General features: G+C 34.4%; 1 protein-coding gene and 1 pseudogene across 10 annotated transcripts in view; one reads left to right on the top strand and one right to left on the bottom strand.

The window, feature by feature from the left end:
* The window catches only part of TANC2 (tetratricopeptide repeat, ankyrin repeat and coiled-coil containing 2), a 266923-nt gene that overhangs the window by 135557 nt on the left and 113266 nt on the right, over nucleotides 1-18100 (bottom strand). For 4 of the 9 annotated variants that reach the window (XM_081027315.1, XM_081027317.1, XM_081027319.1 and 1 more), the window contains one exon: nucleotides 7191-7301. The exons of the other annotated variants lie outside the window; for them this stretch is intronic. In XM_081027315.1, the coding sequence (XP_080883441.1) occupies nucleotides 7191-7301 (111 nt within the window). The remainder of the gene's footprint in view (nucleotides 1-7190; nucleotides 7302-18100) is intronic. 9 annotated transcript variants of the gene reach the window in all.
* Nucleotides 9590-10357, top strand: LOC308489257 (ORM1-like protein 2; annotated as a pseudogene). The gene is made up of 2 exons: nucleotides 9590-9602; nucleotides 9869-10357. The product of its transcript is annotated as an ORM1-like protein 2 (transcript).

Below are 18100 nucleotides of genomic sequence, written 5' to 3'. Positions count from 1 at the left end.
AAGAAGGGCAGAGGGGAAGTTTTGAATATAAAAAGGGTGGGATACCAGGAATACTACAGAAATTTTCTATTAGAATGCAAGGATGAGAAGGATTCATGCTTCCAAGCCATGAAATGGCACATATTAAATATGTAGAAAAAGCAAGACAAATCTGTTGCTTCGTTTAAGCAACTTTCCTCAAAATTCCAATTTACTCCCTTGAGCGTGGGGTGGACCTAGTGAATTGCTTCTAACAAACAGAATTTGGTAAAAAGTGATAGGATGTCACTTTTGAGATTATGTCATACAGAAAGTGTCACTGTCATCTTGCTTGCATGCACTCTCTCTGCTTCATGCTTGCTTGCTCTCACAAAGCAAGTTTCCGTGTAGTAAGGTGCCCTATGGAGAGGCCAACATGGCAAGGAACCACATGGCCTCTGGCTAAAAGCCAGTGAGGAACTGAGACCCTCAGTTCAAAAACCCACAAGGAACTGAATCCTTCCAACAACCATGTGTATAAACTTGAAAGTGGATCCTTCCACAGTTGAGCCTTCAGATGACTACAGCCCAGGCTGTCTTCTTGATTGCAGCCTGTGAGACGCTGAGCCACATAATGCAGCTAAGCAGCATCTATATTCCTCACTCACAAAAACTGGGAGATAGTAATGTTAACTGTTTTAAGCTACTAAGTGTTATGGTAATTTGTTATATAGCAATAGATAACAAATACAAGGATTTGATAAATAAAATGTAATCAACACACCACACAAGTCTTATAAATTTAAATGTTATAATGAATAACTTCTAGATAAGGAAAAACAAAAAGACAAGGAGATTTTAAGTTTCTTAGAGATAAAGGATGGCAGTAGCGACATCAGATATGAACCAAAATTCATAAATCTTGTTTCTTTAGTGTCAAAACACAAGTCAAGAATACCGTTCTGTCCCTTGCTCCTATATAATTTTTCATGAACATTGGGCTACAGAAACATATATATTGCTTAGGAAAAACCCCACACAAAAATACACCTATTTAAAAAAATAAATCTATAATACATATATGTGAGAAATAAGTTATTAGTCATAATAACTGATGTTCTAGACATTGCACTAAGTAAATTATGTGTATTATTTATACATTACAAACACCCTATGGAGAAGGCAATATTACTATCTTCATTTTACAGACAAGGAGCCAGAGGATTAAAAAGATTAAGAAATAAAAGTTACACAGTTAGTAACTGGCACAATTAGAACTGAATTCAAGCCTGTTTGACCCCAGGGCCTGAGTTGTTCACCACTGTGAAAAACTCTCCATTGAAAAAACAAAAACCACACAACTTAGTATCTATACATATACTAACAAGACTGCTTGTAAAAACTGACCATCGACTACAGGTTATAGGTATAATTTTATTCTCTTTGTGAAGCACTCATAAAAAAGCCTTACATACAGCATTCCTAGATAAAAAGGCAGTCAAGTTTCTAAAACACTATAATAATTATAGCTAAGATTTATATAGCACTAACTATGGACCACATAATTGTTTTTACTATTTTATATATTTTAGTTTATCACATCTTTACAGAATTCCTATGGGCAGGTAATATAACCCCCACTTTATAGATAAGGAAATTAACCATTCTTATGGTTAAGTAATTTGCCCAAGGTCACACAAGTATTAAGTGGCAGAGCTAGTATTTGAACACAGGCAGTCTGGCTCCAGTGTCTGTAGTCTAAACTAGTGTATTTTACGCCAAACCAGTGCATTTTACGGCCTCAAAAACCAAAAGTTAAAATGGTTTTCAGAGTTAGTGGAAAACTGTCCATTTGGATTTTTAACTAAATAATAGATCTAAGCACCATATTTACAGGCTAAGTCTTTAGAATTTGTGATGCAAAACACCTTGAGAAAAGTTAAGCTAAAAGTTAGTATGATGAGACTGTTAATCTTTTAAACAATGATAAAATATAAATCAAGAAAACAACTAAAAATGTTCAAAGTGAAAAGTTTTATTCAACAAAGCATCTTTCCACTGAAAAACCGTTCCAAAATGTTAAGAACTTATTAATGGATAGGAAAGTGTGGGGAAGAAAAGCTATTCATATTCTAGTTCTTTTGTGTACTTATTTTTATAACCTATAGTCAGGCAGCATGCCTCATATTTAAAATATACTGAAATTATTTATTTCTTTCTCTGCTTCTGATCTCTATTTTCTATAATGACTTTCATATCCTGATTAAGGCAGCACTGCAGTTCAATTATTTCCTTCATTAGACTTTTAAGTCTTCCACTATCTAACTTTTAACCTTTTTTTTTTGTTGTTGTTCTAATAGTTGTCCCATTAACAGCTTTTGTTTCCTTTCAACCTTTACAATCTTTCTTTTCGCCCTTTTTTGGGCTAGGGAAAACGTGTGTCACAGACTGCTTTGAGAATCTGTTATAGAAAGAAGCACATATGTACATGGAGAACAGTTTGTGTATAATTTTGAGGAATTTAGAAGTCCTCTAAAGCTACCAAATTTAACTCAGGTTCAAAATCCCGTTTTACACTTATTGTGTTTACAACGTAGTAGATAAAAATCATACAAATACAGCATAACAGAAGATGTGAATCGCAAGTGAAAGGTTCCTGGTACCCATACAGCAATCAAAAAATATGTAGAGGTTTTTATTTATAAGTATAAAATTCATAGCAAAACAAACGAAGCACGCCTATTTAGGATAAAAACAACATGTGATAATGTTTTCAGGAAAAAAATGGAAGGAAGAAAAAACAAATCATCCTTTTCTTTTAAATAGAATGACCATGTTTATACAGGAGTTAGGAAAAGAGGGTTCAATGTACTACTCACTTCACATTTTTTAAATCTATAGTGGCTTATACTTGTGCTGTATATAGAATGGACAATGCTGATAAGAAATTCAAATGAAAAATCCTTTACAAATTCAAAAGATATATAAATATGAATGTGCACCAAATAACTATCATAAAACTCTCTTCTGTTCTTGAGTTTCAAATACATTCTAATTTTGTTGTCACCTTAAATAACACTGTCCTTTGCCAGATAGTGTCATTTTTAAAGAGATTTAAAAGATCTATTATAAAAAGATTAATCTCAAATTTCTCCGAAAATATTCGGTGTGAATAAAAGCCTATTTTCAGAACACTAGTCTGGACTTTGGTCCTTAACCTTGCACATGTAGTCAAAAGTCCTATAAAACTGTCAACTGGGCCTGCCTGCCATTTGTGTCAAGGTTCATTTCTACACTTGAAACTATTTTTTATTATAATGTGCCACATAAAAACGAAACAACAACAACAACAACAACAAAATAAGATATAAAGAATACTGCTATCCTTTAGTGGCATCTGATTACTGAAAATTTTCAACACAAATTCATTGCAGAAATTTCAGAAAACGAAGATGATGAACAGGAAGAGTGTTTATTCTGCCTGAGCTAAGCATTTGACATATACATTATTTTATTTAATTTTAAAAACCCTATGAGATAGACCTATCATTAAAAAAAGGACATATTTTTAATCACAATTTTACAGATAAAAAATTTCAGGCTATAAAATTTATGTGTTGTCACCCAGCTAGTAGGTGACAGAGTCAGAAATTAAACCCAGATCTAAGTCCAGAACCTGAGCTTTCATTCACTAATATATGCTGCCCAAGAAAGAAAATTCCCACCTGCCAGATACAGCCACTGCCAATTTGAGCATTATTCACCAATCCCACCAGCTCCCTGATTTCCCAACAATCCCAATTCTCTTCCTGTTTAGGTAACCAATGTTAGTTTGGTGAATTCTATAGATATTTTTCCCTATGAATGTATATTTATGTAACTATATAAATACACATTTAATTTGTTAAATTACAGAAATAATGTCATGCTATATATAATGCTGTGACAGGAAACTGAGGTACAGCGATGTTACATGACACGTTCAAGATCACTTGACTAGCAAGTGGAAAATCAGAACTGAAACACCCTAAGACACATTTAACAAAAAATGACTCTAAATCCTTACATCTTTTTTTCCCCTGATTTTTAGAAAACCCTTTAAAATGTTATGCCAGACCTCAGGATTATCACTATTCTAATAAAAGAGTTACCTAACATTTATGAGCATTTGCTATGAACTGACCGTTCTGCTAAGCACTTTATATTTATTAATCTCATTTAAGATTATGACCCCATTTTTACAGATGAGGAAACTGAGGCTTAAAAAGGTTACGTGACTTGCCTAAAATAATACAGCTAATAAATAATGCTGCAGGCAGAAAAGTTAAAGAGTGTAGGATGAATCTGCTCTTATTCTGAGAACTGTTTTACTGAAGTCACTGATATCAGCTGGTTACCCTAAAAATAGAATATAGCCCTGTCTCATACTTGTGCCATGCTTGTGACCTTACACAAGTCTCTTAACATCCCCTACGTTGGTAGTCAGGTTATGTAACATCATCAGTCATCTCCATGGTTTCAGTTCCCGAACCAAACCATACTGTTTACAGGTATTTTTCTCACATTTTCTGCATACAACAAATCTGATTTGAGGAAAAGTAAAACTTAAATTAGGTATTCTAGATTCTAATACTATATAGACTGACTCTCTCAATTAGACAAATATTACAGATCAACAGCTATGTCCCAGTGTAGCTTTCCCTAGATTTTGGAGACCAAATATCAGTGACTTGCTCTGGTTTCAACCATAATTTCCTTTTACATGTAGGACAATAGTGAAAACAAGACATGATACCATGTATAAAAAGACAAACCACGAAAAATATGAATGATGTCTCTCAGACACAAAAGCTTTATTCTTCCAACCTAAAATACAGGCACCAAAAGGTTCAAGTTTAGATTAATACAGAAACAACATCCCCAATCACTCCTCAGAAGTCAATAGCAGAATGAACGCTACAGACGTCCAGCAACGTTCACTGGACAAGCACTGGACAATGCTGTAAGCAGACTGCAGCAGCCCTGCAACCCAACTGGTTCTCCAAGTGTGGAACCCCAACCATCAGTTTCAGCATGACCTGGGAATTTGTTACAAAAACAAATTCTCAACTCACCCCAGGCTAACTGAATCAGAAATTCTGAGGGTGTGCCTAGCAATCTACATTTGAACAAGTCCTCCAGGTAACTGGGAAGCATGCTAAAATTTGAGACCCATGATCTAACCTGCGGCTTATAATGTTGCCTTTGTGAAATACACTATTTTCCTAAATTTGCATGTGATAATGAATAAAGCAGGTGGACCAGAATGTATCAGAATACAAGCTTTAAATGCATTATTATGTATAAGTACACAATAAAATTTGTTCTGTTACTACATCCTGTGTAAGAAAATTTTTTTTTAAAACGGATTGCTATTTTTCTTCAGTGTGTACTGAATTCATTTGTTTATTGTTAATTTTGGGTACTACGTAGAACATAATAGCTTCAACTCTCAGGTCACTACTCTTATCTCAGTAGAAACTTATTTCCAAACAGTTAAATAACTTTATTATAAAAGAGCAAATCACTAAGAAGTTTCTATGCTTTAAACCTGTTTCAGATAAGAAAAGGAGAGCCTGTAGAGCACGGCAATTAATATTCTGGCAACATGTTCAGTTTCTTCCTGGCTTTCTGAAAATCTTTACTAAGGTTTAGCTTGGTTCAATTCCAATTTAGAAAAAAAAAATTCCATGCCTATGGAAAATATATGTAAATAATAATGTGGATTTTTCATAGTGATTCAGCAATGGCATTCCAACAAACAGCAGCTACCTTGCTTCTTGACAATAACAACAGCTAGATTAGATTATGGGTGTCAGATGGGCAATCAGGAAGTGAAAGAGTTGTCTCCAGACAATCATTCTGACTTGCAAATCTGGAAAAGAAAAGGCCTCTGACAAGGTTTCTCTTCCAAAACTCAATGCAGGAATGGGAAATTAGTGCATTTATTTATTTTACTTTTTTACACTACAATTTGCATGAACAGATGCAAAGCACAATATTCCACTGCCCAAGAAGTGTGATAATACCTTTTCAGACATGAAAAAGATTCTTCTAACAAACGTGCTACAGTGCCATTTAAAGAGCTATTTTGTTCCTTTTAGAAAAAGAAAAGCTGGTTCCTAATACATAACTGTGACTGACTTAAAAATAAACAGTAGATGAAGCCCAAGGTTCTGCACCCTGAACATGAAATCCCCAAGTGTTTTAATATTCAAAACTGATTCATAAACTCAAATGTCTCTGATTAGGTTTGGCCCATGTCTTTACCTTTTTTTTTTTTTAAAGCATGTCTTGTCTGTGTTCAGAGGTATATTGTCCTACATTTCAGATGAGAGCTACTGACATTTTCGCTAGAACTAGAAATTGTTTTATTCTGCTGACCCCTAATGCTATAAGTATATAGTGGTTGCATTCACTGTGGTTTAAGATCAATTTTAATGAGCAGGAATAAACATAAGACCTAAAACCAAGTCTTCTAATGTCCTTTACTAAAGCTGTAATCTGTATACTCAGCTAGAGCTGTGAACATTTCTGACACAGCTCTATAGACTCACTGTAGAGTGAGTGTAAAGGATGTTGCCAGGCAACTCATCTAAGTTTGGAAGAATCTAAGCATTGATAATGAGTCTGTCTCAGTTTGGCTCCCACACAAGAAGGGTTTTAGCGAACTCCCACATGTGCTTACAGGCCATTCATGAGAAGAGATATTTCTAAAAGTGAGTGTCCAGGAGTCCAAATAAGGAATCTATAATGTTTCTTTTCTAATTCAAGTTTAATGTCTCCAACATCACAACTATTTTCTATAACTGTCCAGAAATACAATTAGGGATTAGGCAAAATAGGTCATATGTAGAGGGCTAGTGCTGAACGAACATTTTTATTCATATCTTTATTAACATTCCTGTTTGCTGTCTCAAATCATGAAAATCACTTGAAAACCATCTACCAAAATTATTTTAATTATTTTGAAAATTATCTTTGAAATTGTTTTCAATACTTTCATTATAATGATAGTCAAAAACAGTGTTCAGTAAAAACAATGCTCTAATAAGGAAAAGATGTCATCAACTGCAGAAGAGATAATAACAGGTATGTTTTTATGAATAGGATACATGCAAAATACTGCTCTGCGGGATGGGCCTGATCTGAACCTTCCTCTTTCGAAGCAGACACTTCGCATGCACGCTTACCAGGGCAGTACGCATCCACGTCCAGTTTCTGAGCTGAAGTGAGGGTTGGTGAGCCAAGCTCGGATTCTGGAATTCGTGGGCTCTCAACAAACTTTGCCTTCCTCAGAGGGGCTAAGGACAAAAAAAAAGAGACAGAGAGAGGGAGGAAAGGGGGTGGGAAAGAGAGGGGAACAGAAAGGAAGGAAGGAAGGAAGAAAAAGGAAAGAGAAACAGAGGGAAAGAGAAGGGAAAGAGAAACATAGAGGGGTCATGAGTAAGGGGAACAGCAGGCAACAGATGGAAGCACTTAAATGAACGACACACTCTGTCAGACTCAGATCAGGTTACCCTATTTTTTGTGCCAGAAAAAAAAAAAATTGCATTCTTCATAGAAGAGATGGGTCTTGTTAAAAAGTCACTGCAAACTGAAAAAGCTAATATCTAATATTCAAAACTATGAGCATGAGTTGTAATTGTCTATAACCTTTGGCTATTTTTCTCTCTATAAAGTAAAGAGCTTTCTTATTTTGCCTTCCTTTGCCATTAATTACAGGTATTAACTGAGGAAAGCATAGGACTAAATTTTAAGATTTTGTTTACGATAATTATAATCAAAGGTTGTCATTATCCAGAAACAACTATGACCCTCAGTTGTGATAAATACTGTAAGTAGGCGTCATCTACCTAGCTTAACAAGGAAACCAATCACCTGACTGTTCAGCTACTGAGGTAACATGTCAAAACTGCTAGGGGACTAAGACACTGACGAGGCCGTGCCAGTTTCACACTGGATGCTAAACAGATGTGATTTAGTTATAATCGTGAGGTCTATCACTAATAATAATCTATGCCAAGGAATCAATTCATTTTTGTAAGGAAGGATATATAATTCACAAATTGCAAGTTTTATTTATTGAAAGCTCACATAAATTGTATCAATGTCAAGATACTATTGATATACAGTGAAATATATTAGAAGTTAAAATTATGAAGACTGCTTTGTACTTTCCACCTGAGTTCTATTACATACACTGCAATAGAGTATTTACCACAGTATCAAAAGTATCAGTTGAATCTGAAATTGATTTGTATTAGTGTCATAACTGTAGGTGTCCAAGACATCGAGTCCTTAAGACGACGTTACTGTTTTCAAAAGTTTCTGCTATTCTCTAATATCCTCATCCATTACTGATCCACAAGGGATTCTAAGTTAATCCTAAAAGACCCTGTAAAAACTAATACAAGACTTAGTCCTTATAATGGCCAGAATTGTCCTCTACTTTCTTTGGAGGACAGAAGTAACAAAGTATTAAAAAATGCAGAAAAAACTTTTGAAATGTGCCAATATTCAAAACCTATAGACAACTAATTCACACTTTAAATCCTAAGATGTGTTTGTGTATTTTAAGTGTATGTTAAAAATACAAAATAAAGCCCATTACTATCTCCATGGCAACAAAGACTAAGGGTGCTAACAGCACTGTTTTTGGCCAAAAGTAAGTTTTGAAATAGCAGAACTCTCTCTCACCTCTGCTAAGAGTGTAATACTTGAGACTATTTTTAAAAATCACACCCACAAATGAAGATCTTGAGTATTTATATGTATATCTGCAGGCTACTAATAGCCAATATTAGAATCTCTTTCATCATAATCTCACCTATCAATTCAAAACTAATGAAACTATCCTGTACTGTTTAGTATAAGAGAAACTATTATAATTTAATTCTGAAAGCTCTTAGGTCCTTTACTAGAATTTTATTACTACATTATCATGGCAGCAGAATAATGATTTCACCTGCTGAGTTCTGACAAAGACAGCCCTGGTCCCTGCTCAAGGGACTCTATATATCTAAAAATCTTAACAATTTTCATAATGAAATTTGGGGCTAATAAGCAGAAATCAGCAACTTAGAGTAGACATGTAAGGAAGAAATTGAAGGATAGCAGGAGAAATTAGGGAGATCTGAGAAATGCACAAGAATTATGAAATTATGAAGTCAAGGGGAAAAATCAGGATCCTAGAGATCCGTGAAGCTCAATGCCATGTAGACTTTTCTATTTTCCCTTCTCAGGGAATTCCAACTGAGGTTATCTTATAGCTCATAGTGGACATTTAATTCTTTTTTCTATCTTCATCTCCCCTTTATCCATGGGATACTGTACATGTCTAATAATTAATTTGAATTATTTCATAAGGTAGATTATAATGTTGCTCTGATGCAAGTTATAGAAAACTAGTGTTATCTGCAAGTCAGTCAAACACAAAAGGTACAATCACAGACCTGATAGGTTGTCCAATAGTCTTAATACCGCTTGGTACAAAGCATAAAAGGTCAACTTGGAGATAGGACACAATATTTTGCTTGGAAGCCTAAAATTTTAATATAGTTCATTGTAAAAAAAAAAAAAGGTATATAAGATGGTTCAGATGGGTAAGAGAATTCTACGTCAATAGGGTTTACCAGATAGTGGGGAAAAAAAGGAAAAAGAGAAAAAGTGGTTGAAATGAGATGGGTAGGAGGGCTCTAAAACCAAAACAGGTATTTTATTGTGATGTAAGAATAAGAGGAAATTACTGTTCTGAGAAGTGATCTGAACCAACACTGAGAACATGATTAACATGATTATTATGCTTGTAAGAGACTTGCGTTTGGGAACCTGGCAGAGGTTGAGGGGAAGGATGCATATTAATACACAGTATGGGGCTTCCTGGAGACCGCGGGTGTAGAAGCGAGCGCCAGCCCCCTTAGCCGACGGGCTTCTGAAGCTGGCAGGCTATGTATGTCTTCCTACATACGGTGAAAGGTACACCCTTTGAGACCCCTGACCAAGGAAAGGCTCGGCTACTGACACACTGGGAACAGATGGACTATGGGCTCCAATTTACCTCTTCCCGCAAATTCCTCAGCATCTCTCCTATTGTACTCTACCTCCTAGCCAGCTTCTACACCAAGTATGATGCTGCTCACTTCCTTATCAACACAGCCTCACTGCTCAGCGTACTGCTGCCTAAGTTGCCCCAATTCCATGGGGTTCGTCTCTTTGGCATCAATAAATACTGAGGGATGGGGCCGGGGACGACTTTGGAACAAAAGGCTGTAACGTCCTTCCCTTCTCCATACTGTCTTCTTTATCTTGAAAGCCTGAGAACTATACAACTTTTCCCAAACACCCAAGAAGAGAACAGGTTGGGAAATGAGGCTCCCTGGGCCCAGGCCTGCTACGAGCAGGCTTCTTTGAATCAAGGAAGTCAGTGAGGTAAAGGACAAATCACTGTCCTCCACAGCAAGAAGCCATGTTTGGGAAGCTTATTTGGTGATTACGTTTTTCCGTATCTTCCATCCCCACCACCTTCCAGTTCTTTTTTGTTGTGTGTTTTCCTTATAATAAAGATTTTTTTTTTCAAAAAAAAAATACACAGTATGGGTTTAGTCAAATATTTAGGTCTTGGCTCTAGTACTTATTATTAGTAAGAAACTGAATAAGTTACTTAGCCTAACTAAGCCTCAGTTTTCTCACAAAGTCATAGGATTGTTATGAGGCTTGTAATTCCAAGCATGTAAAGTACTTAGCACAGTGCTTGGATATAATGATATAGTTCACCTATGACTTTATTAAGACACAGAGCAGGGAGGGTTATGCCTACGTAAAACAAAGTCAGCAAGTGGTTTAAAACATACTATGGAGAGCTAGTGTAATATAGCATAATAGTGAGGGGTTAGAAAGCTTAGGAATTAAGGGTCTGGGCTCTGAAACCAGAAAGCTTAACTCAGATTCCCATCTCTTACGCCTTTTCCTAGCTGTGAGAACCTTTCTGTGCCTGTTTCCTTATCAGCTATTTGGGGTTAATAACAGTACCTACACCATGAGGGATGACAGTAACAGTGATATCACCAATTATTTTTTTAAAAATTGAGAAGAGATAATGCGAAAGAATGAAGCTGGATCCTTATCTTACACCATATACAAAAATTAACTCAAAATGGATAAAGACCTAAATGTTAAGAGTTAGTTATAAAAATCTTAGGAGTAAACATAGAAGGAAAAGATTTGAATTATAGAATTGTTAAAAGTAGAGAGAAACTGAAAAATTTACCTGGAAAGAGAAAACTGTATTTTAAAAAGTTTTGAACAGCTTTCAGAGGCAGAATCTTACAATTTTGTAATATTTCAGTTTCTAAACATTTATTAGAAAATAAACCTTTGGGTACTATGAATTTTCTGGAATGGGGGTGGGAAAGAAGCATAAAAGGAGATATATAATTTGTGACATTCTTTATTTCCTCCTTCTTAAACCCCAATGTATGGTGGGTTTAAAATCTGGAAATTGAAAAGAATAGCATCCTTCCAATCTATCCAAAGTCAACTATGTTTACCATAACAATACAAATATCAGTTAGTGTGTGGCCACTAGTTATCCATGACTGGCTCTCATATGAACCTTCCCTGTCTCCACTGATCACAGTGAACAGCTTTAGAAAGGAGGAAATCAGAATTCATTTTATCTGAGCAGAAAAGCAACATTACGGAATTTTACCATTTCCAAGACTAACAGCAACTATATCCATTAAAAAAAAACCTGAAAGGTAGCTGATCATCAACTTATGGCATTGTGGTCCCACTGAGAAAAAGGGGCTCACTTGAACACACAAAGAATGCAGATGCTATCCAAGTGTAGAGAAATATTCTGACTTTCAGTCTGTTGAAAATTTAGCAATTTCAGTATCAAAGTAAGTTTTTTTAAAGAAAGTACTTACCACATATAGACTTTAATACTAACTTCCTAAAGTAACAAAACCCAAATAACTGAAATGTCATTAGTAATTTTAAATTCATAAATAACCCATTAAAGAAGGGAACAACTAACTGTTCACTAACAATGACACAGCAAATTGCTACAGAGACATAATAAACAAAAGGAATCTGAGAGGGTACATTGGGCATATTTACTTGCAAGTAACAGCTTCAAAGCAATGGGTTATCACAAATATATTCATAAAGTTATCTACTGACCAAAATCAAGAGATTAAGATATCTAGGGCTAAATGCTTCCTTTACTAGTATTTTCTTCATCAGAAATTATAGTTGGGAGGTATAAACTTATATATAAACACATAGTGCTGAAGACTCTCATTAATCTAGTTTCTTCCTATTTAATTTTTCATCTTTAAGGTATGCCTTTATTTAAATAATCTTGTAAAAAACCACAACGTAACAAAGTCCTCCCCTACCACCAGAGATGCTAATATGTAATAAGTAAAAAAGGCATCAGGGTACATGTGACGCATTATCATAATCATTCGACAGGATTAGGATACTTCACTAACAGGAAAATTCATATTTACTCAAAAATGTAAATTTAATGCTGAATGAAGACCGATACTTTAAAAAGTGAGAATTATTTTGTCAGAAAGTTGCATTTAGCCATTTGTAAACTAGTTCCATAGACTGTATGCAATGCGAGCTCTTCTATTCAATTCAGTAAATGCCATCGTGTTCCTGCCATGTGCAGAGCTAGTACTAGATGCTTCAGCAGATCCAAACACGATTGAGGCCGGCCTCGACCCGAGGGAACTCAGGGAGGGGGATGGGACAGAACAGGAACAGCTCTGATACAAAGCAGACACAGCTAAGTGCCATGAAAAAGGTACAAAACAGGGGCTATGAGGCTCAAAAGAGAAAAATATACTTCAGAATATCTCTCGACTCAGTATAAATTCAATAAATGTTAATTTTCTATTAAAACCACAATTACAAGGTTATTTTAAGAAGCTAGTTTCAAAAAAGACTTTTATTAAAATATAGCTAACATACAATTAAGCTAGTTTGGGAGAATTACTAATCTTGCTAATTTATCTTTTTTAAAAAAAATTTCAGTGAAGAATTTTATGGTTTTAACAGTCGAAAAGTTACTAGGGAAAAATATGCTCAGCTTATGCTTTTAAAAAGTTGAAAAAGAGTAAACTAAACATAAAATCAAGCAGAAAATAGAAATAAAGACTAGAGCAGAATGCAATAACAAATTAAATTTAAAAATTAAAGACAGCAATGAAAGCAGAATTTAATTCTTTAAAAAGATGAACAAAACTGAAAAATCTTAAACTAGACTGACAAAGAAAAACAGCAAAGACACAAATTACCAAAATTACTTATGAAAGAGGAGACATCATTATCAACTCTTCAGAACTGAAAAGCATTATAAGGGAATGTTATGAACAACTTTATGTCAACAAATTAAGACAGCTTAGATAAAAGAGACAAATTGCCAGAAAGATACAAATGATCAAAACTGATTCATTAAGAAATGGAAAATCTAAATAGACCCAGAACATGCAAGGAAATTGAATTAGGAATTAAACATCTTCCCATAAAGAAATGCCTAGTCCCAGGTGGCATCACTGGAGAATTCTATCAAATATTTAAAAAAGAAATAATAGCACTCCTTTACAAACTCTATCAGAAAATTAGGGGAGAATTTCAGACAACATACCAATATAAGTGCAGTTACCTAAATACTCTGCTCACGACTCAACACAGGACGCATAGGACACAGAATTAAATCAAGAGTTACCCTGGTGAGCTATAGTTTGGTGCATTGCACTGCTTCTCAAATTTCATTCATTGGTATAGCATCCTCATGATTTTTGCCACACTTTCTTAATATAAACATATTTTTCACCTAATATTTTCTTTAAATTTTGTTTTTATTTAAAGAAATTTACTTTAAAAGAAACTTTACTAGTAAAATTAGAAAATCAGTATCACGACTACATCAATTCTAAATACCTTCATATGATTCTGAAGATAAACTCTTCTTTGTTAAAAAGGAGGATTAGCTATGTAGTATAAGCACCACGTTAAAATTTTAACACATTCAGAAGGATTGAAAGAGAAAAGGGAGTAACACTGTAGTTACTCCATTAGTCAGAATACGCTAGACTATGCTGTCATAACAACCTTCAAAATCTCAATGGCTCAACACAACAAAGGTCTATTCTAGTTCACCCAGCAAGGCTGGGCAACTCTCCAGGACAGCTGTCCTACAAGCAGAAGCACGGCAATAAGGGCTGCTTCAATTTTGTATCTCTACTATCCCAACATGAGCCCTCTGTGATTTTTGTGCCAGAGGAAAACAGACTATAGAGTCACCTAGTTTCCTCCCCTATCCTTTCTTTCAGGGATCACATTACCAAGCTGTCAATTGTCCAGGTTCTGAAAACTGTTGTTTCTAGTGGGAGGGCAAGTCCAGCAATGGTTATTCCATCATAGTGGGAAGAAGAGGTATCGCATAGTGTCTTAATTTGCCTTTTCCAGATGTTTAATATTCACAACGTGGCTGACAAAAGACAGAACCTTTGTCTTATGTACTGCTGTAGCCTTAGTAATGCTTATAACAGTGTGGGGTACAGAGCAAGTACTATTATTTGTTAAATGAATTAATTAGCTATTTACATTTATCTATATATTTTTGGAGGTACAAATAATCTGTTTATGTTTTTCATACATTTAGTGATTAAGACTGAAGACAACTGGTGATTCTAACCATATCCAAGTTAACTCATGAGTAAATCTGTTCCTCCCACATAAGTTCTATTTTTAATGCAATTATGTTGTACTACACAAAAGGATATACTAGACAAACCAATATATAGATAGACCATACAAGCAATAAATATGAAGACATGGTACTCCAAAAAAGTTACTCCAAAAAATGATTGTAATAACTTATATGACATTCATATAAGACATTACTTGAATGGAATTTTGAATAAATTAAATAGAAATTCTCATTTAAAGAAGAAATTGAGATTAAAATCTTTCTTTACTCATACATGTTATTACAAAGATAAAGGAAAGTTATTGTAGTGTACAACTCACTGTAAATGTCATCTCTTTACAGCAGTGAATGGCAAAACTAAGAGTATATGAGATAAAATAAGGCAGTGTAGATTTCAATTACCTATTTTTATATCTTTGCAGATACAAATCAATAATTTGAGTTCAGAAAAGCCTTTTAAATATGTAAACGCAATACTCAAATGCCAGTTAGTTTAATGGCATTAGGTTTCATTTCCATACATCTGAAGAAGCACTAGGTTTTTGATAATATAAAAAGTTCAAATTTCAAAATTTTGGATACGTTGGCTTACATGTGATTACTGGTTTATTGATATAAATAATTCCTTATATTTGTCAGGCCAACTTCTGAGTTTTAAAGTAGCTATGTAATATAATTACATTTAAATTTAAAATATTGCCTAAACATACTTCATCACAGAAAAATTGGAAAATACAAGAAGCAACTATAACGCAATTAAAAGTGATCACAATCCTACCTGTTAAAATTTCAGAGCATATGGCCTTTCCCATTATTTTATGTAAAGTATTAATACCAACAAAAGCAGCTAAAAATGACTGATGACTTCTCTTTTTTAATATACAGCTTTTGAAAGGAATACATAAGAACCTAAAAGTGGCAGTGAATTCACTTTGTAACGTTTCACATGAAGCCGACGTATGATGCCTGAGAAAGGCTATATCACTAATATGAACCTGAATATTAGCCAGTTTTTTTCCTCCAAATGACCCTCACCTCCTCAAAATATAAAATGGCTCAAACAAATCTTATGTAACTTATGTACATACTTATATATGTAATTTATGAAATAATACAGAGCGGACATGCAGTATGATTATAAGGAATGAAGCTAGATGTACTTGTAAATGTTCTAAAAAATTAGTTAATGTCGAGTATAATATAACATAACATAACATAACATAACCCTGGATCTTATATTAATTTTTGCTCCAAAAGATGCATTAGAGCTGATTGTCCAGATCTTATTTTCAGGGAAACACGGTACATAACAAAGTAAAGAGGAATGGAAGCAAACAAAAATAAATCTCAAATTTAAAAGTTTATAAATTTTTCTTACGATTTCTATCATTTTAATAATGTACCTCACTGGATATATGGTAAAGAGAAAACATGTAAAGCATGGGAAAAAATCAATGGTAAGGAAAAGAACAGTGAAGTCAGAGTTTCTATAAAATTTATCGCTAAAGCTAAACGTAAGCTAACCAATGCCTAAATATTTCTAAGGGTAGAAACAAATAACTTCGGACAAAGTGTTAGTATTTATGAAAGACAAAAATCTCAAACTCCTACTGGGCAGAGTCTGCTTCTGTACAGCCAAGTATGTTTCTCTATCAGATGGCTCCTTACAGATAACAACTATAAACTTTAGACAGAATATAAAAAACAACTACCTCAAGGCCCTGGAGATGGAACGCAATGGAGTCTAGAGAGCTGACAATTGCAAGAAAAGACCAGATTGGGATGAGTTCCCTAACACCCCCCCCCCCTTTTTTTGGCTTTTGGCCTACAAGCAGATCAGTCAGCTCAACTTGGGGTCATTAAAATTATAAGAGAAAACCTGCAGTGTTTGTAGTCTGACGTAACAGAATGACAGAGGTGGTGTCAATAACAGTCACTGAAAAGTTAGAAGAGGATTTCCAAAAGAGAGAGAGAACTACAGGAGGTAGTCCAGATTCTGTGTATAAAAACTCTGCTCAAATTTCTGGCTGACTCCTGAACCATGCATAGGGAAGATTGGCAAACAATAAAACAAGTGAATTGAATTAATGCCTAAGAGACAGTTTTCCATTGAGTCAAACCAAGTTAATTGCCTGCTAACAGAAAAATATTAACATTCTTTGAAGGAATATGAGAAAATCCAAAGTATTCACCAAATAAAATGTCAGGGATATAATACAAATGACTTAATACACGAAGAAACAGGAAAATGGAACCCATTATCAAGAGAAAAGATGGAGAGCAACCCTGAAACACTCCAGATATTGTAATTAGCAGATGAGTAATTTAAAGCAGTTATTATAACTATTTTCAGTGAGGTAAAGGGATATGTTCTCTTAATTAAAAAATGGGAGGAAATCTCAACAGAGAAATAGAAGCTATAAAAAAGATTCAAAAGGAAATTCTAAAACTGAAAAACATAATTGCTGAAATTAAGTCAGTGAATGAATGCATTTAACAGCATATTTAAATGTTTAAACATGACAATTTAAATGACAGATATACATACATATATGCACATACATATATAGTATACAGTAAGTTGAAAATAGTTTAAAATGACAGACAAATCAGTGAATTTGAAAATAGATGAATGAAGACTACAGAGAACAAAGATTAAAGAAAAAACAAAAAACAAACCTTAGGAGCTGTGAGATGATATCCAAAGGTCTACAATACAGGGGGTGCAAAAGACTGTATACACATTTTAAGAAAGGAAGAAACTGTATTAAAATTGTAATAATATATACTGACAACAAAAGATGAATTCAAGTCATGTGTATACATTTTTTTGGTATCCCCAATATATACAATTGTAGTCTCAGAGGAAGAGAAAAGGGAAAGAAAAAAATACATATTTGAAAAAATAATGGCTAATTTCTAGAATCTGTAAAAGACAAATTTTCATAATCAAGAAGCCCAGAAATCCTATGAAGGATAAATATAAACAGGACCAAATTAGGCCTGTCATAGTCAAACTGCTAAAAATCAATGAAAAAGAGAAAATCTTGAAAGCAGCCAGAGAAAAACAATATACCGGGGGTGCCAAAAAAAAAAAAAAAGGCATACACATTTTAAGAGGTATCATCTAAACTGTATTACTTTTCAAAGTTGAATTGAATTATGGTAGCAATGTGTAGTATGACGTTCACTCAAAAGATGGCATTAATCAAATGAATGCTAGCCTCACCGTATGACAGGCAGGACAAATAAAATGGCGGAAGCATGGTTATCGTTGGAGGAGCGCAAGACCATTTGAAGTGGTATTTGAAATTTGAGAACGTTGTCGAAGTACAATGACAATGGAGGCGTGAGCATGCAACAGAACCTCCA

The sequence above is a fragment of the Rhinolophus hipposideros genome (assembly GCF_964194185.1).
Source record: "Rhinolophus hipposideros genome assembly, chromosome: 20".
Lineage (NCBI taxonomy): Eukaryota > Metazoa > Chordata > Mammalia > Chiroptera > Rhinolophidae > Rhinolophus > Rhinolophus hipposideros.
Note: the sequence above shows the minus strand (reverse complement) of the source record. Positions and strands in the feature narration are given on the sequence as shown.